Source organism: Lepidochelys kempii, chromosome 18 (genome assembly GCF_965140265.1).
Source record: "Lepidochelys kempii isolate rLepKem1 chromosome 18, rLepKem1.hap2, whole genome shotgun sequence".
Classification (NCBI taxonomy): domain Eukaryota; kingdom Metazoa; phylum Chordata; order Testudines; family Cheloniidae; genus Lepidochelys; species Lepidochelys kempii.
The window spans coordinates 14,003,161-14,020,030 of NC_133273.1; the positions used below are offsets into that span (position 1 = coordinate 14,003,161).

At 40.7% G+C, this 16,870-nt stretch overlaps 1 protein-coding gene across 11 annotated transcripts in view; it reads right to left on the minus strand.

Moving 5' to 3' along the window:
- Nucleotides 1–16,870, minus strand: part of KIF1B (kinesin family member 1B) — a 150,054-nt gene that overhangs the window by 96,190 nt on the left and 36,994 nt on the right. For all 11 annotated transcript variants that reach the window (XM_073316479.1, XM_073316474.1, XM_073316470.1 and 8 more), the window contains exons 3-8: nt 13,349–13,425; nt 9,639–9,818; nt 5,661–5,726; nt 2,673–2,851; nt 1,923–2,034; nt 727–804 (exon numbers count right to left, since the gene is read on the minus strand). In XM_073316479.1, coding sequence (XP_073172580.1) covers nt 727–804; nt 1,923–2,034; nt 2,673–2,851; nt 5,661–5,726; nt 9,639–9,818; nt 13,349–13,425 — 692 coding nt within the window. The remainder of the gene's footprint in view (nt 1–726; nt 805–1,922; nt 2,035–2,672; nt 2,852–5,660; nt 5,727–9,638; nt 9,819–13,348; nt 13,426–16,870) is intronic.

A 16,870-nucleotide genomic window follows, 5' to 3' on the forward strand; every position in this document is an offset into this window, starting at 1 on the left:
AAAAGGAGCTGGAGATCATGGCAGGTGTCATTGTGAAAGTAGATGTCTTAGATTCACAGTAAAGTTAGTTTTACTGTGACCACACTGCCATGATTATCTGGGGCTTAACACACATTTCTCACACAGGTACCTCCACTAATTTTATCATCACCTAAAGCTTGACCAAAACATGGGTTACCAGTGTAAAACAAGCTACTTCATGAAGAAATAACCCTTACACCCACCATATAAAAATCACACATACTAGTGAAGGCAAAGTTAGATACTTTAAAATATCAGAATTAAAACCAAACCCACAACCATTTTCATGCAGTGTGTTATGTTTTTCTTTTAAGTATCCCAATATGAGAATAATCACACAACTGAATAAACAATCAGTCTCTGAAAATAGGGGGCCTCTTTGGTTCTTGACAGCATACCGAAGAGATCTCATTTTCACACAATAGCTAATGTGTTCAAGAACAAAGGACTATTGTAACATACCCATTACACCAGCCACAGAAAGACTAAACAAAAATCAAATTCTTACTATTCCACAGCATCAATGATCAACGGGGCTGAAGTTCTGGATATTTGATGGGACTGAATTTTTTATATTTTTATTTTAGTTATTTTCTCCTCTGTTCATTACTTAATAAGCAGAAGAGCATCCTCAGACATCAGACTGATAATACACCATTTCTCCTTCCTCCCCCATACAACAGTAGCCCAAGGCAATCCCACTACCTTTAATCGAGTCCCTTTGGCACCAGTTGAGTCTGCTCTCTCACTCCCAGCTAGATCCACAAGGCTAATCTTGCTAACCTAAAGAGGAAACACAGCAATAGTCAGAACTAATTCTGGTGGAATTAGAGCAAGAGAAAAATAATTCTGATGCCACATGATTCATGAAGTAATCTACTGTCCAAAATCACTATAGCCTGCTACAGATTCTACAGCTGTACTGTTTTCATTGGCAATCAATTTCAGAGAAACAAAGTTGTTTCTGCATTAGTATAAATACATTCTGTTTTAAAGTGCAGCTACACTCTGAAAAATAACTAAAAGAAAGAATATTGTTTAAGCATTTAAGGACTTCCAGAGCAAACTGAGTCAAAAGATAATTTAACTGCTAGTGCTGCAAATAACCTAGGATCTAGAAAGAAAAAGGCATGCTATATTTTATCCATATTTATATGTGGTCAATCAGTAATAAAGAACTGGGACAATTGCAGAATAGAATGCAGGTCACTATCTCATAACCCTGAAGAGCCAAAACAATTCAGGAGAGAAAGCTTGGGTTTTATCAGCACAGGCAACAGACCTGACCCAGAATACACACTGGGAACAGATATGTGAAGATGGCTCGTTTTTTATATAGTCACTTTTGCATACAGAGCCTCTTTGCTCTTCCAGTACCCAAAGGAACAGGCCAAACATCTCCACTCATACACAATGTACTTACTTTTCACATGCAAATTCCACCTGTTTTGTTTTGCCTGAGTATCACTACATCCCTGCTAAAGCAGGCTTATGCCTGACAGAGACTGCAGAGGATACTTAATGAGGCAAGAATTAGTTGGGCCCGGCCAAGCAGAAACACTGAAGCTTCTGTATACAAGCAGGAGGAAATTTTACTTCCCAGCTCATTCCATCTTTCCTCTTGCTTGGTCTATTTTCCTTCCCCCTCTCCACCCCGCCACCTCTATATCTTCGCCATTCCTGCTTCCCACATCTCAGCCACTACTTCAAACACAGTTTAGGAACAGAGCCCAGCAAAAAAACAGCAATACAAGGGCTCTGACAGGGTTAATATGGCTTATAAGCCAATTCTCCCCCACTGATAGTACATCAGGATGAGAGAACTCCTACTTCCACCCCCAGGAAAATGAGATAATTGAAAGCAGAATTAAGGTGATGGTCAGTTTTCCTCACTCCTCTACCTTCTCCGTGCAAAGGTCAGTTTCTGTGTCATGTCTCTTCTGAGTAAAGACAATCGTAAACACAGCGTGAGAGCGGCTACTCGTTTCATTCATGTTTGTAGCTGCCACGGTCCTAAAAAATAAAGTCAGACATTCATTTTTTTAAATGATCAGTAGGCTCCATGCTGCAACTAGTTCTCAACAGTTTATACTGAGTACTGTCAATCTACACAATTACCTGTGCTTCCCTAATGCTACCCCCACTCCTCCCTCTGTACCAGCCTCCAGTTACATCACCCTTCCTCTCTTCACAGCCTGCTATATGGACTAACCAACCAGAGTATGGCTGACAGGCCAACTTTCTTGTTCGCCACCTTGTGGGGGGCTAGAAGTAGATTTTATTTTAACCGATTTATCACTGTATTTTTGTATACAGAGAAAGCTAGAATTAAAAGGCATGTTACCAGAAGGAACTGTAACTACTAGTGTATTTTACCACAAGCTACTGCAAGCATAAGACATCAATAAAATGACATGTGAAACCATTTCATAATACAAATTAGTGTTTACCTCTAAATTGCATTAATGCACCAAAGTGTATTTTCACACTAGGTTTAATTATTTTAGCAATTTTTAAAGCAAGTTCTCGCTCCACATATGACAAGAGCTAGAGGGGACTCCAAAACTGGCACTATATGTCATGGTGCCAGATGTGGCGCAAAAACCCTCCCCCCCAACTGGTACTGAGTGCACATCCACATCATAACCAACCTGGCTTTGTTCCCAGCATCCATGAGGTCTGCAATGTCTGTATAAGAGGTGACTGCTAACTTGGACAGGTCCTCCACATAGGGTCCGAGCAGAGGGTGCTCTCGCACTCGCAAGTTCCCCTTGTTCTTCGGGTTTAATAAGTCTCTGACTCTCTCACAATAAATCTCCATGTAACTGACCTGTGAATAGATTTGCATGGATAATTTACAGGTCTTGAAGGCCTCATTTTCTGTTGAGAGAAGTGCTGCAGAATTTTAGAGCACCACCATTAGGAAGGAGTCCTTCAGTTATATCACAATTATGATATGTGGCAGCTTGACACACTCATGGGGAGGTGGTGAGAGCAAGCCCACATTAGGTCTACAATGTAAGCTTCACACTATCCACAGCAGTTTCTCTCCTCAACTTTTTCCTTTGACTTTCCTTCACACAACCACACCCAATCTGGTTGGTCCAAACTAGTATCTGTGCTGCGGATCTTACTTTCCAGAAACTGTGCCACCTAATTAAAATCCACTACTTTTGTAGGTTCCATGATGAAATGGAGAGTTAGTAAAATATCTTTGAGATACAGCAGAATATGGAGCTTAATGTCCAATCATGTTTGTTAACTGGAGGGGAGGGAAAGCAATTTGCTTTCAGGGAACCTCCCTTCTGGACCCAGAACAAAAAGTTTAAATTAATATTCCTTTTAATTGAGGAGCCGCTTTTGGCTCTCTAGTATTTATAGCAACACACTCTGCAGGCCAGATAATCCCAAAACTCCAATGCAGATAACAATGCCAACAATAATTACATGTCAGACCTGCATACTAACTCCAGCACAATTACAAAGCTAAAATTCTTTTTAAGGCATACATTTTAATTGGCACGTTTCTCAGGGCACCAAGCTTATCCCATGTTAACAGATACTTAGTGACTTCAACATCCAAGATATTAAATGAAACGGTAAATTATTCACTTTCATTCGGTGGGAAGAATTCAGATGGAAGCAACAGTTTTAGAAATACAAAAAGGAACCCAAAATATCTAAACCAGGACAAAAAACAGACAAAAGAACTTAAAATATCAAGTGGGTCACTGTTGCACAAGTAAACGTTTATTTTAACGTTTACAGAATAATTTCTGTAACCCAGTTCTAGCCTTTCCCCCACCCAGTTTGTCCCATGTCCACTCTCAGAGCCTTCCATCACAATGAAGATCATTTTTCTGGCTTCCTTGCACAGCTCTCTGGACTCATCATCCACTCTTGCATCAAATAGCGAAAACAGTTTGAAAGTATGTTCACAAGTATTAAGCATGCTGTCCCAGTGACATTCCCACCCTCTGATTAAGCTCAAGTTCCAAAATGACCCAATGCCTTAAAACCTATTAAACTGACCAACCTTCCTGACTGTAAATCAGTAACCTTTTCACAGTTCTAGAGTTCACTAAAAACTAATAATTGGAGTCATCGGCTTACTTAAAATAAATGGATACAAAACCAAGACAATTAAGTTGGATTTGATTTATTTCCGTGCTTGCAGCACATTATTCTGTTTTATTTTAACTGGTCCATTAAAATCAGTGCAAATATTTTTCCTTTTAGAGTTTTTACATTTTTCCCCAATTGCATACTCTGACCCCAAATGAGAAAGATGGGTTGAGAAAGTTACTAAAAAGGATTTCAGGAACCTATATGAAAAGACGAGACCTGAAGAAGAGCCCTATATGAGCTCAAAAGCTTGTCTTTCTTAGCAACAGAAGTTGGTCCAAAAAATATATTACCCTAGCCCACCTTGCTTCTGAAAAGAAGAGGGCATTCTAAACATTCTGGACCAAGTCAGATGAAGACAGTCATCTCAAAGTTCTGACACTTTCAACCAAATTCCTTGTGCAAACAGATTCTAAATTATTTTTATGAGTAACAACCTGTAACTGACTTTTTTGAACTGACTATCTTAAAATGGGGTCTGCTCTGAAAACTAACTAAAAATGGATTTGAGTTCTACAAATGTGGTCTCAATGACTAGCTGTTAAATTTGTTTAGTTTACACATTTAAAAGATCATTTTACTAAATGCCCTGCAATCTCACTCTGGGAGCTGAGACTCAAACTGCACTCTGATTTACCCCATCATCACCAGTCTGAAAAGATTCTGCAGTCAGAACTTGGTTACAAAAATCTTGTGTGACCCAGAAGAGAATCCAGCTGATGATCTCTTAACAGTGCTGACTTGGGGACTAACAGGAATACACTTACTTGTCTGGAAAGTGAGCAGTTATATCTAAACACACAGAGCAGATCTGCCAACCAAAGTGCTATTTTTACAGTCCACATTTTAATCCTTTGCCAACTACGAACGTACAGATCTTCCTGCACATTCACTTGGCTAGTAGCCTGGAAATTGCCTTTGTTCTAGGACTTAACACAGAGGGCTAGTTTGGCCAGTTGGGGCTCAGGCTATAACATTCTCTTCCTGTCATTTTTCCCCCTAGTATATATTCTGCATCAACTGTGTCCCCATTCCACTTATGAAAGAGAATGGCACCCCCCAGTAGCAGGCTAACAGAAGATTCCTGCGTAAGATTGAAACATCAGATATTCTAAACTAGGCCTACATTTAAATAATAACTGAAATAATGACTAAAGGCAATTAAGAGAGAAAACACTGAATAGGTTTCCCAACCAACAGTGGTAAAATGTTTGCAAGTTCATTAAGGTTTTTCAGGCCCAGAATCCAAGAAAGCGGCTATAAGGCTAGCTTTTATAATTCACACCTTTTACTCACCACCCAAAGAGTTCAGGGAAGGTGCATTAACATTCATACAAGACTAGTTTAGCTTAGAAAGGCTTTGTTCATACATTTGTGTCAGGTGAGAAAGGGGAAGAGTTGAGTGTTCATGAACATATGAAGTAGAAAACAATACCAACGATGTAGCAGCTTCTTCAGATCAGCAGCCTCATACCCACTAATAGGAACGTGCCTCAGTTCACCAGTGTACTCACCTCCACAGAATAGGACATCTCCTCATTACTGTTGTCATTGATTTGCTCAAACAGTTCTTCACACAGCTAGAGAGAGATTAAGCCTGAGTCAGACAGCAGTCATGAGTGAGCAATGGCAAATATCAGACTGTGACTCAATCTGTTCTCCTTCTACCCTTCCCATCTCCAAAAGCCACTTTCATGACAACCACCGAACAGTGTCCAGTAAAAATGCAGTTAAACCCCATCCCCAATCACTAGTATTCAATCCTTTTGTTTTTCTCTCATCAACTATTCCTCAGTTTAACATTAATCTGCAATACAAAAACAGAATTACTTAACATAAGAAATAGAAAGACAAGGTCCGTAAGACAAGAGGTAATATCTTCTATTAGTCTATTGGACCAACTTCTGTTGGTGAAAAATGAACTTTTTGAGCTTACACTGAGCTTTTCTTTGGGTCTGGGAAAGGCGTTCTGTGTCAGAACTAAATAAAAGATGGAAGAGATAAGTAGTTAACATGTGGCAAGAGATCTTTCAAGGTCAAGTGGATGGGATCTCTGTTGAGTAGGAGTTATAATTGTTTAATGATGCCCCATAAGGGTTCTATTATGGGGTGGTAGATGACAACTAGGAGTCATCCCCCCACCTCCATTGAAGCAGGTTCTCTCCTGCAACTGCAGAGGTGTTAACTGCCCACTTCACCTTGAATAGGTCTTTTGCAACCTGTTAACTCTAACTGTTCCACTTTGTATTTAGCAAAAAGAAAAGGAGTACTTGTGGCACCTTAGAGACTAACCAATTTATTTAGTCTCTAAGATGCCACAAGTACTCCTTTTCTTTTTACGAATACAGACTAACACGGCTGTTACTTTGAAACCTTTGTATTTAGCAGTGACACTGAGAACCTTTCCCAGACTGAAGAAAAAGCTCTGTAATTCATCTTTTTCGATCAACAGAAGTTGGTCCAATAGTATTACCTCACCCACCTTGTCTCTAATATCTTGGGATCAACACAGCAACAGCACCACAATACAAAAATGACAGTCTAACAACTGAAATAAGAAAAACAGATTATAAATTCCAGAGAATGAGATGATTAAAAATATGAAATCTTCTCCCATCTGGCTATATTATATATATGGTTATTTTTAGGAGAATAATCCTCAAAGTCCATTGGTTTGACAAAGTTCCAGGAATCAGATTTGAGGCAACTAGTAGATGCTTAAAATCAGCTAGTAACTTCATATGAAGGATGCTGAAGCTACCCAGACAGACTCTATAGGAGAGTTTCTGCTGTGTTTGAGGCTTGTATTTTGCTTACTTAAAATTAAGGTAACAAATGAAGCTACCAATAGTGGAGCAGCATATGTTGTACCTGGAAATGCATTAGAAGAATTGGGACTGCATGGGGGGGAAGCATGAGTATGGAAAAGGATAGAGGGTAGAAGTAGGCCTCACAGGCATCAGTACCTAAACAAGCCATTGCATGCAAGATATGTGGCAGTGTGGACAGAGTACCAGGAGATTTTAGGAGCACACACTCTGAACAGTTAAGTCAGTGCATGGTTTTAAGAGATCACTATTTTAGACCTCCACATAGATGTGTCAGAGGTTGGCTGGTAGGGGAATCTAGTGAACATGAGAAAGTGGAAGATGACAGACTACAATTGGAGGGATAGCTCAGTGGTTTGAGCATTGGCCTGCTAAACCCAGGGTTGTGAGTTCAATCCTCCAGGGGGCCACTTCGGGATATGGGGTAAAAATTGGGGATTGGTCCTGCTTTGAGCAGGGGGTTGGACTAGATGACCTCCTGAGGTCCCTTCCAACCCTGATATTCTATGATTCTATAATTGTTCATGTCTCCCGTGCAATCCACCCCCTGCACTAATGCATTCTCACTCCTGGTTCAACCCTCCCCCCCCAGTTTTTTTGGGGGGGAGGGATAGCTCAGTGGTTTGAGCATTGGCCTGCTAAACCCAGGGTTGTGAGTTCAATCCTTGAGGGGGCCATTTAGGGATCTGGGGCAAAAATTGGGGATTGGTCCTGCTTTGAGCAGGGGGTTGGACTAGATGACCTCCTGAGGTCCCTTCCAACCCTGATATTCTATGATTCTATGATTCTATGATTTGTGCATGGAGGACAATTTTGCTCCCCCGCGTATTTTTTTGTGCAGGGAAGGCAGAGGAACCAGTGAGTAAATTTCATACAGAAATAATGCTTTCCCTTCTATGTAGTTAATTGGTTTTATTCTTCTGTGGTATAATCTCTCAACAAGATGCAACTGGAGGTAGGGGAGGAGAGGGTTGTAAGAACCTAAAGTAGATAACAGGAGCAATATTCTGGTTAGCTAGTTTTTAACATGGCTTTTGATTTGCATAACCTTAGGGAGCTAGAAAGATGAATGTAGCATCCCCAAATTTACAGTGGAAAAAGCAAATGAAGAAACATCAAGTTGCTGTGTAAAGGCTTTGGACCCATTTCAGGTGTTATGCTCAAAAAGATGTTAAATTCACAGAAGAAAAACAAGGTGTTAGATGTATGAACAACATTCCTTATTAACTATGCTCAGCACACATCTATGAGTAACGGTTTCCCAAGCATGTGGTTGACATTTACATCTAACCTACGTGCCGCCACCGCTAGTGGCAACAGAACACTTGTTATGCATTTGACTGCACAGGTTTGAGCCATTAGCAGAGAGCAACGCTTTCCGTTGTCCATTTCATACCTGGGGCATAGAGCCAGTAACTCCTGCTGCTGATCCTATAGCAGGACGATGACAGACTATTCAGCAAATTTATTTATTGAGGCTGAAACCCAATCTCCACTTTCCACTTTAATGGGAAAACTCCTTCCAAAACATGCACACAACATATCAGTAATGCTAGGACAACATGAGAGAGGAGCTGAGGTGTGGCAAAAGCACCATGCAGCCAACAGCTATATCATCTTGAACATTAGACACACCTGGTACAGCCTTAATGAAATATTATCAGCCATAAATTTCCCAGAGCATTCTTTTAGGCTCTTTATGTTGCCATGGACTAAAACTTGTCTCAAAATAAATGCTTTTTTGGGGATAGGGTTAATTTAGTGTGTTTATACAAATCAGTATCTCAACATTCCTACCTATTTTATTTCTCACTTGGTAATCTATATGTAAATATATACACACACACCGCTAAGACAATGAGACATTCATTTCCCACGGTGGAAAGACAAGACAGATTCTCCAGACCCCTGTCTCTATTGAGAGTTTCATCAGTGACACCACCTCTTGGATTCTTACTGAATAAGTATTCCTGTACTGTCCTGTCAACAATCAGGGCAAAAGTCAGGAAACTCAGTGGAATCAGACATTTATATTACTTTACTGAGTTGTTTTTCTTTTAGGAAGAATTACAAAGGGCAGAGTATTTTGTTCTTGGTTTTAAATTCCGTAGAACTGTTCTCTTTGGAATAATTTCTCTACTTTTCTACTACATGTATTTTCTACTACATGCATCCGATGAACTGAGCTGTAGCTCACAAAAGCTTATGCTCAAATAAATTTGTTAGTCTCCAAGTACTCCTTTTCTTTCTACTTCTCTTAAATTTGAGTCACTCATTCTTACATTTCTTTTTAATTGCCTTAGGTAGAGGTTAAACATAAAAGAAGTTATATATCCTCTGAACAATCTACACTCAAGATATAAGCCCCATTTATTCTACAGAAACAGCTAAGTTTAAACAGTTGAGAAGTATGTTTGCAACCAAGCTGTGCTGTATCATGTTGGTTTCTTGCAAGTATGGACAGAAAACATGATTTTAGAGTCACGTTAGACAGCAGTGGTAGCCTATGTCAAGTCTGACTGCACCAGATCCAAGGTTGATGCTTTCCCTCCTGGAAAGTAAGATTTGGTTCTTTGTGAACCATTACTGCAAGGTAACAAATCATACATTAGCAAACATTTAAATATGTTTTGTAAAGTAAATACCCAGCCCAGGCTTTGTTACCTGTGGGATGATGCCTGCCTGGCTTTCCTCCTGTTTGCCCATCATGGTATAGGATTTCCCAGCTCCAGTCTGCCCATAGGCGAAGATACACACATTGTAGCCCTCAAAGGCATGTAACAGCATCTCCTTCCCAATATCATTGTAGACACGGTTTTGAGATGCAAAGCAGGGATCTTCAGGCTGCAAAGATGAAAAGAGAATAAATACTGCCCTCTACTCCCACCCCTAAGGTCTAAATTCAGAAAGGTATTAAGAGTTATTCCACACTTAAAGAAACCTTGTGGATCAACCCCCAGTGGAAGGTAATGTTGGTGTTTCTCTTACAGACCGGTTTTCCAAAGACACTACCTGTTGAAGCAGAATGAAAACAACTATTTTAGGCAATGTCAATCTGCTGGTGGGGAAGCAATCTATTACCACTGCTGATACTGATGAAGAAGTTCTGTGCAAAATCCCAGAGACAGTATTTTGAGTGTATAAGAAAGGAGAACAAGCACAGAGTTAAAAAGAGGATCAAAGTGAACAAAGAAGAGATGGGGCAGAAAATCTCAGATGGGTTAAGGCTGGACAGGGACCTAGAGGGAAAAAACCCAGCATTTTCGGGCGGGGGGAGGGGGGAGGAGGAGGAGGAGGAGAGTGAAAATTGCATTTGAGTTCCAGTTACCACTCAACAAGCCATGAAAATGAATTAACCTGTTTTGCATCTGTCAGATTCCATTTTCTAAATCCCAATCTAAATTTATAATTACAGTACAACTTAAAATTTGTATTAATGACTACAAACCCACTGTGAATTGATACACATTTCCAAGTTAGCAAATAGGTGAACAAAGCAAGAGTCAGGACAATGTAACAAAACGATTTCATTTTGGCAACGATAGTTTAGTATTGATAACACTTTACTATCTGATGTATATTTTGCCTCTCTAGGCACTTGTATTGTGCTTATCTAAAATTCAGCATGATGTAAAACAATGAAGCCCTATTAACAGAAGAACTTACTACAGTCTCATCTATTACTAAAGCTGTGCAGAGACGGGAGGCCACTGTTTGTGTGTGCACAAATTAGCAAATTTTTACACTATTTTAAAAGGTCTTAGAATTTCTAAAATATAAGTGTGTGGCGTTAATGTACTTGGGAGGGAAAATATCAAGAGCTCTGCTTGAGAGTCAAGTGGAAGCATGAACAATCTTGTTCCTGTTAAATCAATGTGAGAAGTTTGATTTTTGTTTATTTTACTGAATGACAGAAAGCAAATATAGCCTCAAAATCCTTATGCTGAATATGGAGATCCCAGCCATGACCACTAAAAATAATCAAGACTTCTTTCAGTCTAAGGCCTCTTTCACAGCACCAGCTGATAGAGCATTTTCCAGTCTAAGCAATAGTGGAGCAGATCAATTCCAAAGTTATTTGCTCTGCCAACTCCTCTATGGAAAACATTCAGGGGATTTTTAATAAATTGACTAAACTGGAAACCAACATAGAGACACACTGTGGAAAAGTACAGCACCTGGACAACAGGATTAAGTTCTCTGAAACCATGATGCTGAACAAAGAGGGGCTAATGACAAAACTAGCAGAGGGCAGTATGGTTACAGACAATCAAATCAAGATCCCAAAATAAAGCAGCTGTTCCCCCTCTCAGGCCTGTTTTCTTCTCTGGAAAGTACGATGCCAAAAGGCCTGAATCCAAGGGTAAAAGATTTGACTTTGAAAAAAGCCTACTACACTCCTACAACAGGAAGCCAACAAAAGGCCCTAGAGAGGAAGCACCATAACTGTCTAATCAGAAGGATCAAGATAGAGTTTTGCTTGCTGAATGTACTATAAAAAGTGCAATTTAAATGGGGTCAAACTGGTGTATTACCCAGATTGGAATGCAACCTCAGAGGCTATTCTAAGACTTTTTCTGAACAAAGAACTGAATCCTCCATTTTGTAGCTGGTGAAGTTCTGTCACTTGCAATGAGAAATCATTGTATTTTGGGATCAGACATCGGCATCCAATTACTTGACTCTACCCAAGACCATGCACAAGGTCTAGGACACAAAAAGACGACTAACAGAATTCACCGTGTATATTAACATCCCCTTTTGTTGACATGCTCCCCTTCTCCCTTGGCCAGCCGGAGAAGCCCTTGTTCAATTATTTGGCAACTGTTTTCTTTACGCAACATATTATACAAGTGAGACTAAGTGTTTTCTGCTGCATCAATTAGAAAAGATTACATTGATGGTGTAAAATCAGAACACTTTTCGTAGGAATATACTTTTAGCCATAAGAAAAGGAGTACTTGTGGCACCTTAGAGACTAACCAATTTATTTGAGCATAAACTTTCGTGAGCTACAGCTCACTTCATCGGATGCATACTGTGGAAAGTCCACAGTATGCATCCGATGAAGTGAACTGTAGCTCACGAAAGCTTATGCTCAAATAAATTGGTTAGTCTCTAAGGTGCCACAAGTACTCCTTTTCTTTTTGCGAATACAGACTAACATGGCTGTTACTCTGAAACTTTTAGTGATTACTCAAATATTCTCTCTCCCCTCATAGCAGTGGGCACTGACAGCATTTGTTTTTGTTTTTTTGAAGAATGGTCATGATGTAATAGTGCTGGTTGATTTTAATGTTAGACTGCAACTTTTATAATAGCAAGTTCTTCTTGAAGATGTGCATGACCTAAAATGACAGCAAAAGCTGTGGATATAAAAGTCATGTTTTCATCTATTAGGGTTTAGTCTACATAGTGCTTATGGTGTTTTTGCCTCTCTGCTTGATCAATGTAATATAATTGTATGGTTTCTTCACAACTGCTTTATTCAGTAAGAGGTTTCATTAAAAGCTCTGTAGATATAAGTTTAAGCTTTGGTCAAGAACACATTATCTGAGGGTGTCAACCAGTGCAAAAAATGTCAAAATTCCCTTCCCCTCAGCCAGACTAAATACTGATGTTTAGCTGATGAGAGAGAAAAAAAAAGGATAATCTCCTTCTCCACCTTTCAAGAAAACAGGGGAGGGGACCTAATGCAGAACTGTAGAGCTCTGCTATAAAACAATCACTGGAAGTCAACAAGACTTCAGATCTAGCTCTCTGGAGAGGTGGGGCAGAATGCTTAGAGGACAAAAATGTATTGCTTTTACAGTTACAGGAAATATGGATCACTACTCTGCCTCTTCCTGATAAACCACTGGAATCCAGCTCACTTCACCCCCCACCGTGCCACAGATTCTCCCCTCCCCCCAAGTCTGCACTTTGTCCAACAGAAATTAGAACTGATGAAGTGAGCTGTAGCTCATGAAAGCTTATGCTTAAATAAATTGGTTAGTCTCTAACGTGCCACAAGTCCCCCTTTTCTTTTTGCGAATACAAACTAACACGGCTGCTACTCTAGAACTGAAAAGTTACTTTTGTGGCTCAAATTCCACTCTGCAGCTGCTTGAACACACACATTTTTCTATGTCTTTCCCCTCCTTCCTCTTTCAAACACACACCCAGACTATGTTCTCAGACCCCCAGACCTTACTCGTTCACATTCCCAGGATGGAAAAAAGCTAGAACATAGAGACAGAGCTCTGAACTTGTATCACTCAAAATACAATAAAATCATAATAGGAGCAGCTGGTTGAAATGGGGTGTCAGGAGACAATCCAAGCCAGTCTGACTGGTAAACAGTAGTTTTTGCTACAGTGCATTCAGAAACTTACTGAGGTGTGAGACCAGTAGGAGTAGTCAAAGCTGAAGGACTTTGGTGCTTCCTTGGGGTTCTTTGGGTTGATAATACCTAGAAGAAATAAAAATCATATTCAGCTATCCAAAGCATTTAGGGACATAAAATGAAAACCAAGAGAGTCAGATCATGAGCTGCAGCAAGAAATGTTATGAAAATTGACCCTCAGACCCAGTCAATATGGATGTCTTTGCACAGCCAGAGTGTTCATAAATTACATTGAAGGACATAAGATCAGGATGGGTGTTCATATCACCACCTCACAAAAAATAATACATCTGTAGGGCCTCCGTGAAGCAGGTCAGGAAAAGGCAGATACAGTCATAAGGGAACACACCTACTAAATAAAGTTCATAATAAGCAGCGATGCAAGAGACTTAAGTGGAGGGAGGGGTGCAAGGAGGAATATTAAAGGAAGAGCCAAAACCCACAAAAGCTCAGGGCACTTCAATAACGAAAAGCTCAAGAGCCCCGGGATTTCACAGCAGGATGACTCTTCAAAGCTTATTTGGAAATTCATGTTACAGTATAAGGATAAAAGCCCTTGGCCTACGGATTTTCTTTCAGAGGCTCAGGATTCTACATGACATCGTGGGAGGCAATGAAAGGAGGTGGAGGAGGATCTACAGACATTTCAGGGATTACACTGATAAGACATATTACAATATTCTTCTACAAATAAAATATGTGCTGAGCCCACATGAAGATTTTAATAGGACTGACATTAAATGAACTAAGCCAAACTATTTGTAAACCTTGCCTTCTGCATATGGCTATTCAATCCCATAGAAACCCAAACCAAACCTTGCTTTTATTCCCAGATCACAGCAACAAGGCAACATTTTACCCTTTGAAAGGATCAATATAATTTACTTTTTAAGGTGACCCCATTCCTGGTTTGATTTGTAAACTTTATGTCAGCAGACAATAAAAGAATATCACATCTATAATTTGTGACAGCCTTCTGGAGGACCTCTCTACAAGTTTAAACCCCAAACAGTCTTAATGAACAGAGCTATAGTCTCCTTACTATAATCTCACTAAGGTACTGAAAATAAGAACTTAAGACAGGGGTGGCCAAACTTATTGGCCCTCTGAACCACATACAACAATCTTCAGAAGTTCAAGAGCTGAGGCACACCTGCCGGGGGCCAGGACTTGGGGCTTCAGCCCCACTCCTGCTGAAGCCCCAAGCCCTGGCAGGTGCGCCCCGTGGGACTGAAGACCCCAAGACCCTCCTCCCTGCTGGGCAGACGCTACTACCCCACCACCTTGCTGCAAGACAGAGTCCCAAGCTCTTCTCTTCCACCTCAATCTGGTAGGTGGAGAATGGTGGGGCAAGGGGATTCTGCAAGCCGCAATTTAATGGTAAGAGGACCATATATGGCTCGCAAGCCACAGTTTGGCCTCCCCAGACTTAAGATATGACAAAGGATCAAACCATTAGTTCATCTAATATGGAGTCTTGCAGTGATGTGCCAATATTTTTAAAATGGACTTTTAAATGTTTTGCTTCAGTCAGTGATACTCATATGTAGGCTTAGAGGATCAGATTTTTATTGGTAAATGCTTATTTCACCGTACACTGAGAAAGTATTTCCATGATAATAGAAACTTACAGATGTCCAAAGAAAAATGCTCCTTGAGAAATTGTTTGATTTAAAGTTATTTACTTTGTATATCTGATGTGTTAACAATTTGTGTTTAACGCTTTAACTTTTTGAATCTCAATGTCTACTGCGATTAAATTGTCTGAGCTGCCCCCCCTTAATTTTCCGCAATTACGAAAATGTAAATACATACAAATCTAAAAAAGTGTTTTTAAATAGATTTGTGAAATTATGAAAAATAAAAATCAAATTCTACTAAGCCTACACGTAGTATTCCTCTCCCCTCCAGGCACACATCAAAACACTCATCAATTCCACACTCTTTCCCTTTCCCCAAATCCATCCATCCACACTTCCCCCCAGACCCTTCTCAATCCACCAGATTGACCACTCCCCAGAAATTCAGTTATCCTGGGAGGCTCCTCTACCTGGCAGCTTTTTGCAGCAATAGGTAGGTGTCATATCGCCTCTGATGGGGAGGATGAGGGTCGATTGTGGAATGAGCCCTAAATGAGTTGTAGGCTGCAATACTCTTTGGTTCTTAAGATGAGAAAGGCCTTCCCGAGTTGATGTGTGATCAAGTCTTCCCTGGTAAGTTTGAGAGACAGATAGAACAAGATTCCAGTGTTCAAACTGCAGGCTGAGGTTGGGCAAGCAAGTACTGATGGGAAGAATTGAGCAACAGGATTGCCACACAGTGAAACAGCAACTTAGCCTCGCCTCTCCCCCTAGTGTCCTGCTGGAAAGACAGACAGGAGGGGAAAGAGGATGTAGAATATCCCATGTGCACTCCAATTAGCCTTAGTGGAGAATGCAGAGGAAAGGATCCCTTTGCAAGAGAGAAAACAGATATATCAGCAGTCTGGCAGCTACCAGAGGACTGACTATGACGCAGCCTAAGGCAGCCATGCAGGTAAGTAAGCAGTCCCTCTGACAGTCCCCTGGGCAGGCTTATCAGGATGAGGAGTCCAGGCACTGGGGGGGGGGGGGGGAGGGAGGAAGACAAGTAAGTTTTATGGGGCTGCTAATTTATGAAGTGAGCTGTAGCTCACTAAAGCTTATGCTCAAATAAATTGGTTAGTCTCTAAGGTGCCACAAGTACTCCTTTTCTTTTTGCGAATACAGACTAAAAAGGCTGCTACTCTGAAACCTGTAATTTATCTCTGTGAGCAGTAAGATGGGATGAGAGAGTGCTGGCCATGGTTCTGCTCCCCTCCTCCAAAGTACCAGCCAGAGGAGCAGACTGGACATTGAGGGGGCATGCAGCAACTGGCAATGGGTCAATGCAACGTACTCTCCCCACTTTGTAGAACATGGAAATACCTGATTCAGAGGGATGCATCTGTGGTCACAATTGTTTTTGGAGTTGTTCTGGGACTGATGCATCTGCATGCTGCCCTACACTCAGGGCTATGAGTACAGTCTGAATCCAGGCCTGAGTAAGCAGCTGCTAAATCAACCTCAAAGTCCGAGGGGCTGAAGTTTACACAAATCTTTGGTTTTAGGGAAGGCCTGTGGATTGTGTCTTTCAAATGGGACGATCTTTAACTACAGCCTCCTGCTACAGCGGTTGAGTTCACTTGCTTCCTCCTTTCAACAATAGTGACTGGCTTACTTTGATTTCACATTGCTTGGTAGCAAGTTACATGCTTTCAAGGCCATCTCCACAAGGCAAAGGGTTAGACATCTATTTTTAAAAATAAAAGTTTATTCTTTTGGGTCCCAAAAGTCAGCTTTGATAGGTGGAGAGGGGACATGTAAACCACACTCAGTGGCATCCTGCCTCTGGCAATGACCCATAACCAGTATGAAAGAATGCAAAACCCACCAAGGACCTAACCAGTTGTGCAGGGATAGACAGGGGTGGAAGTGGGAGTTCTTCCTGCTCC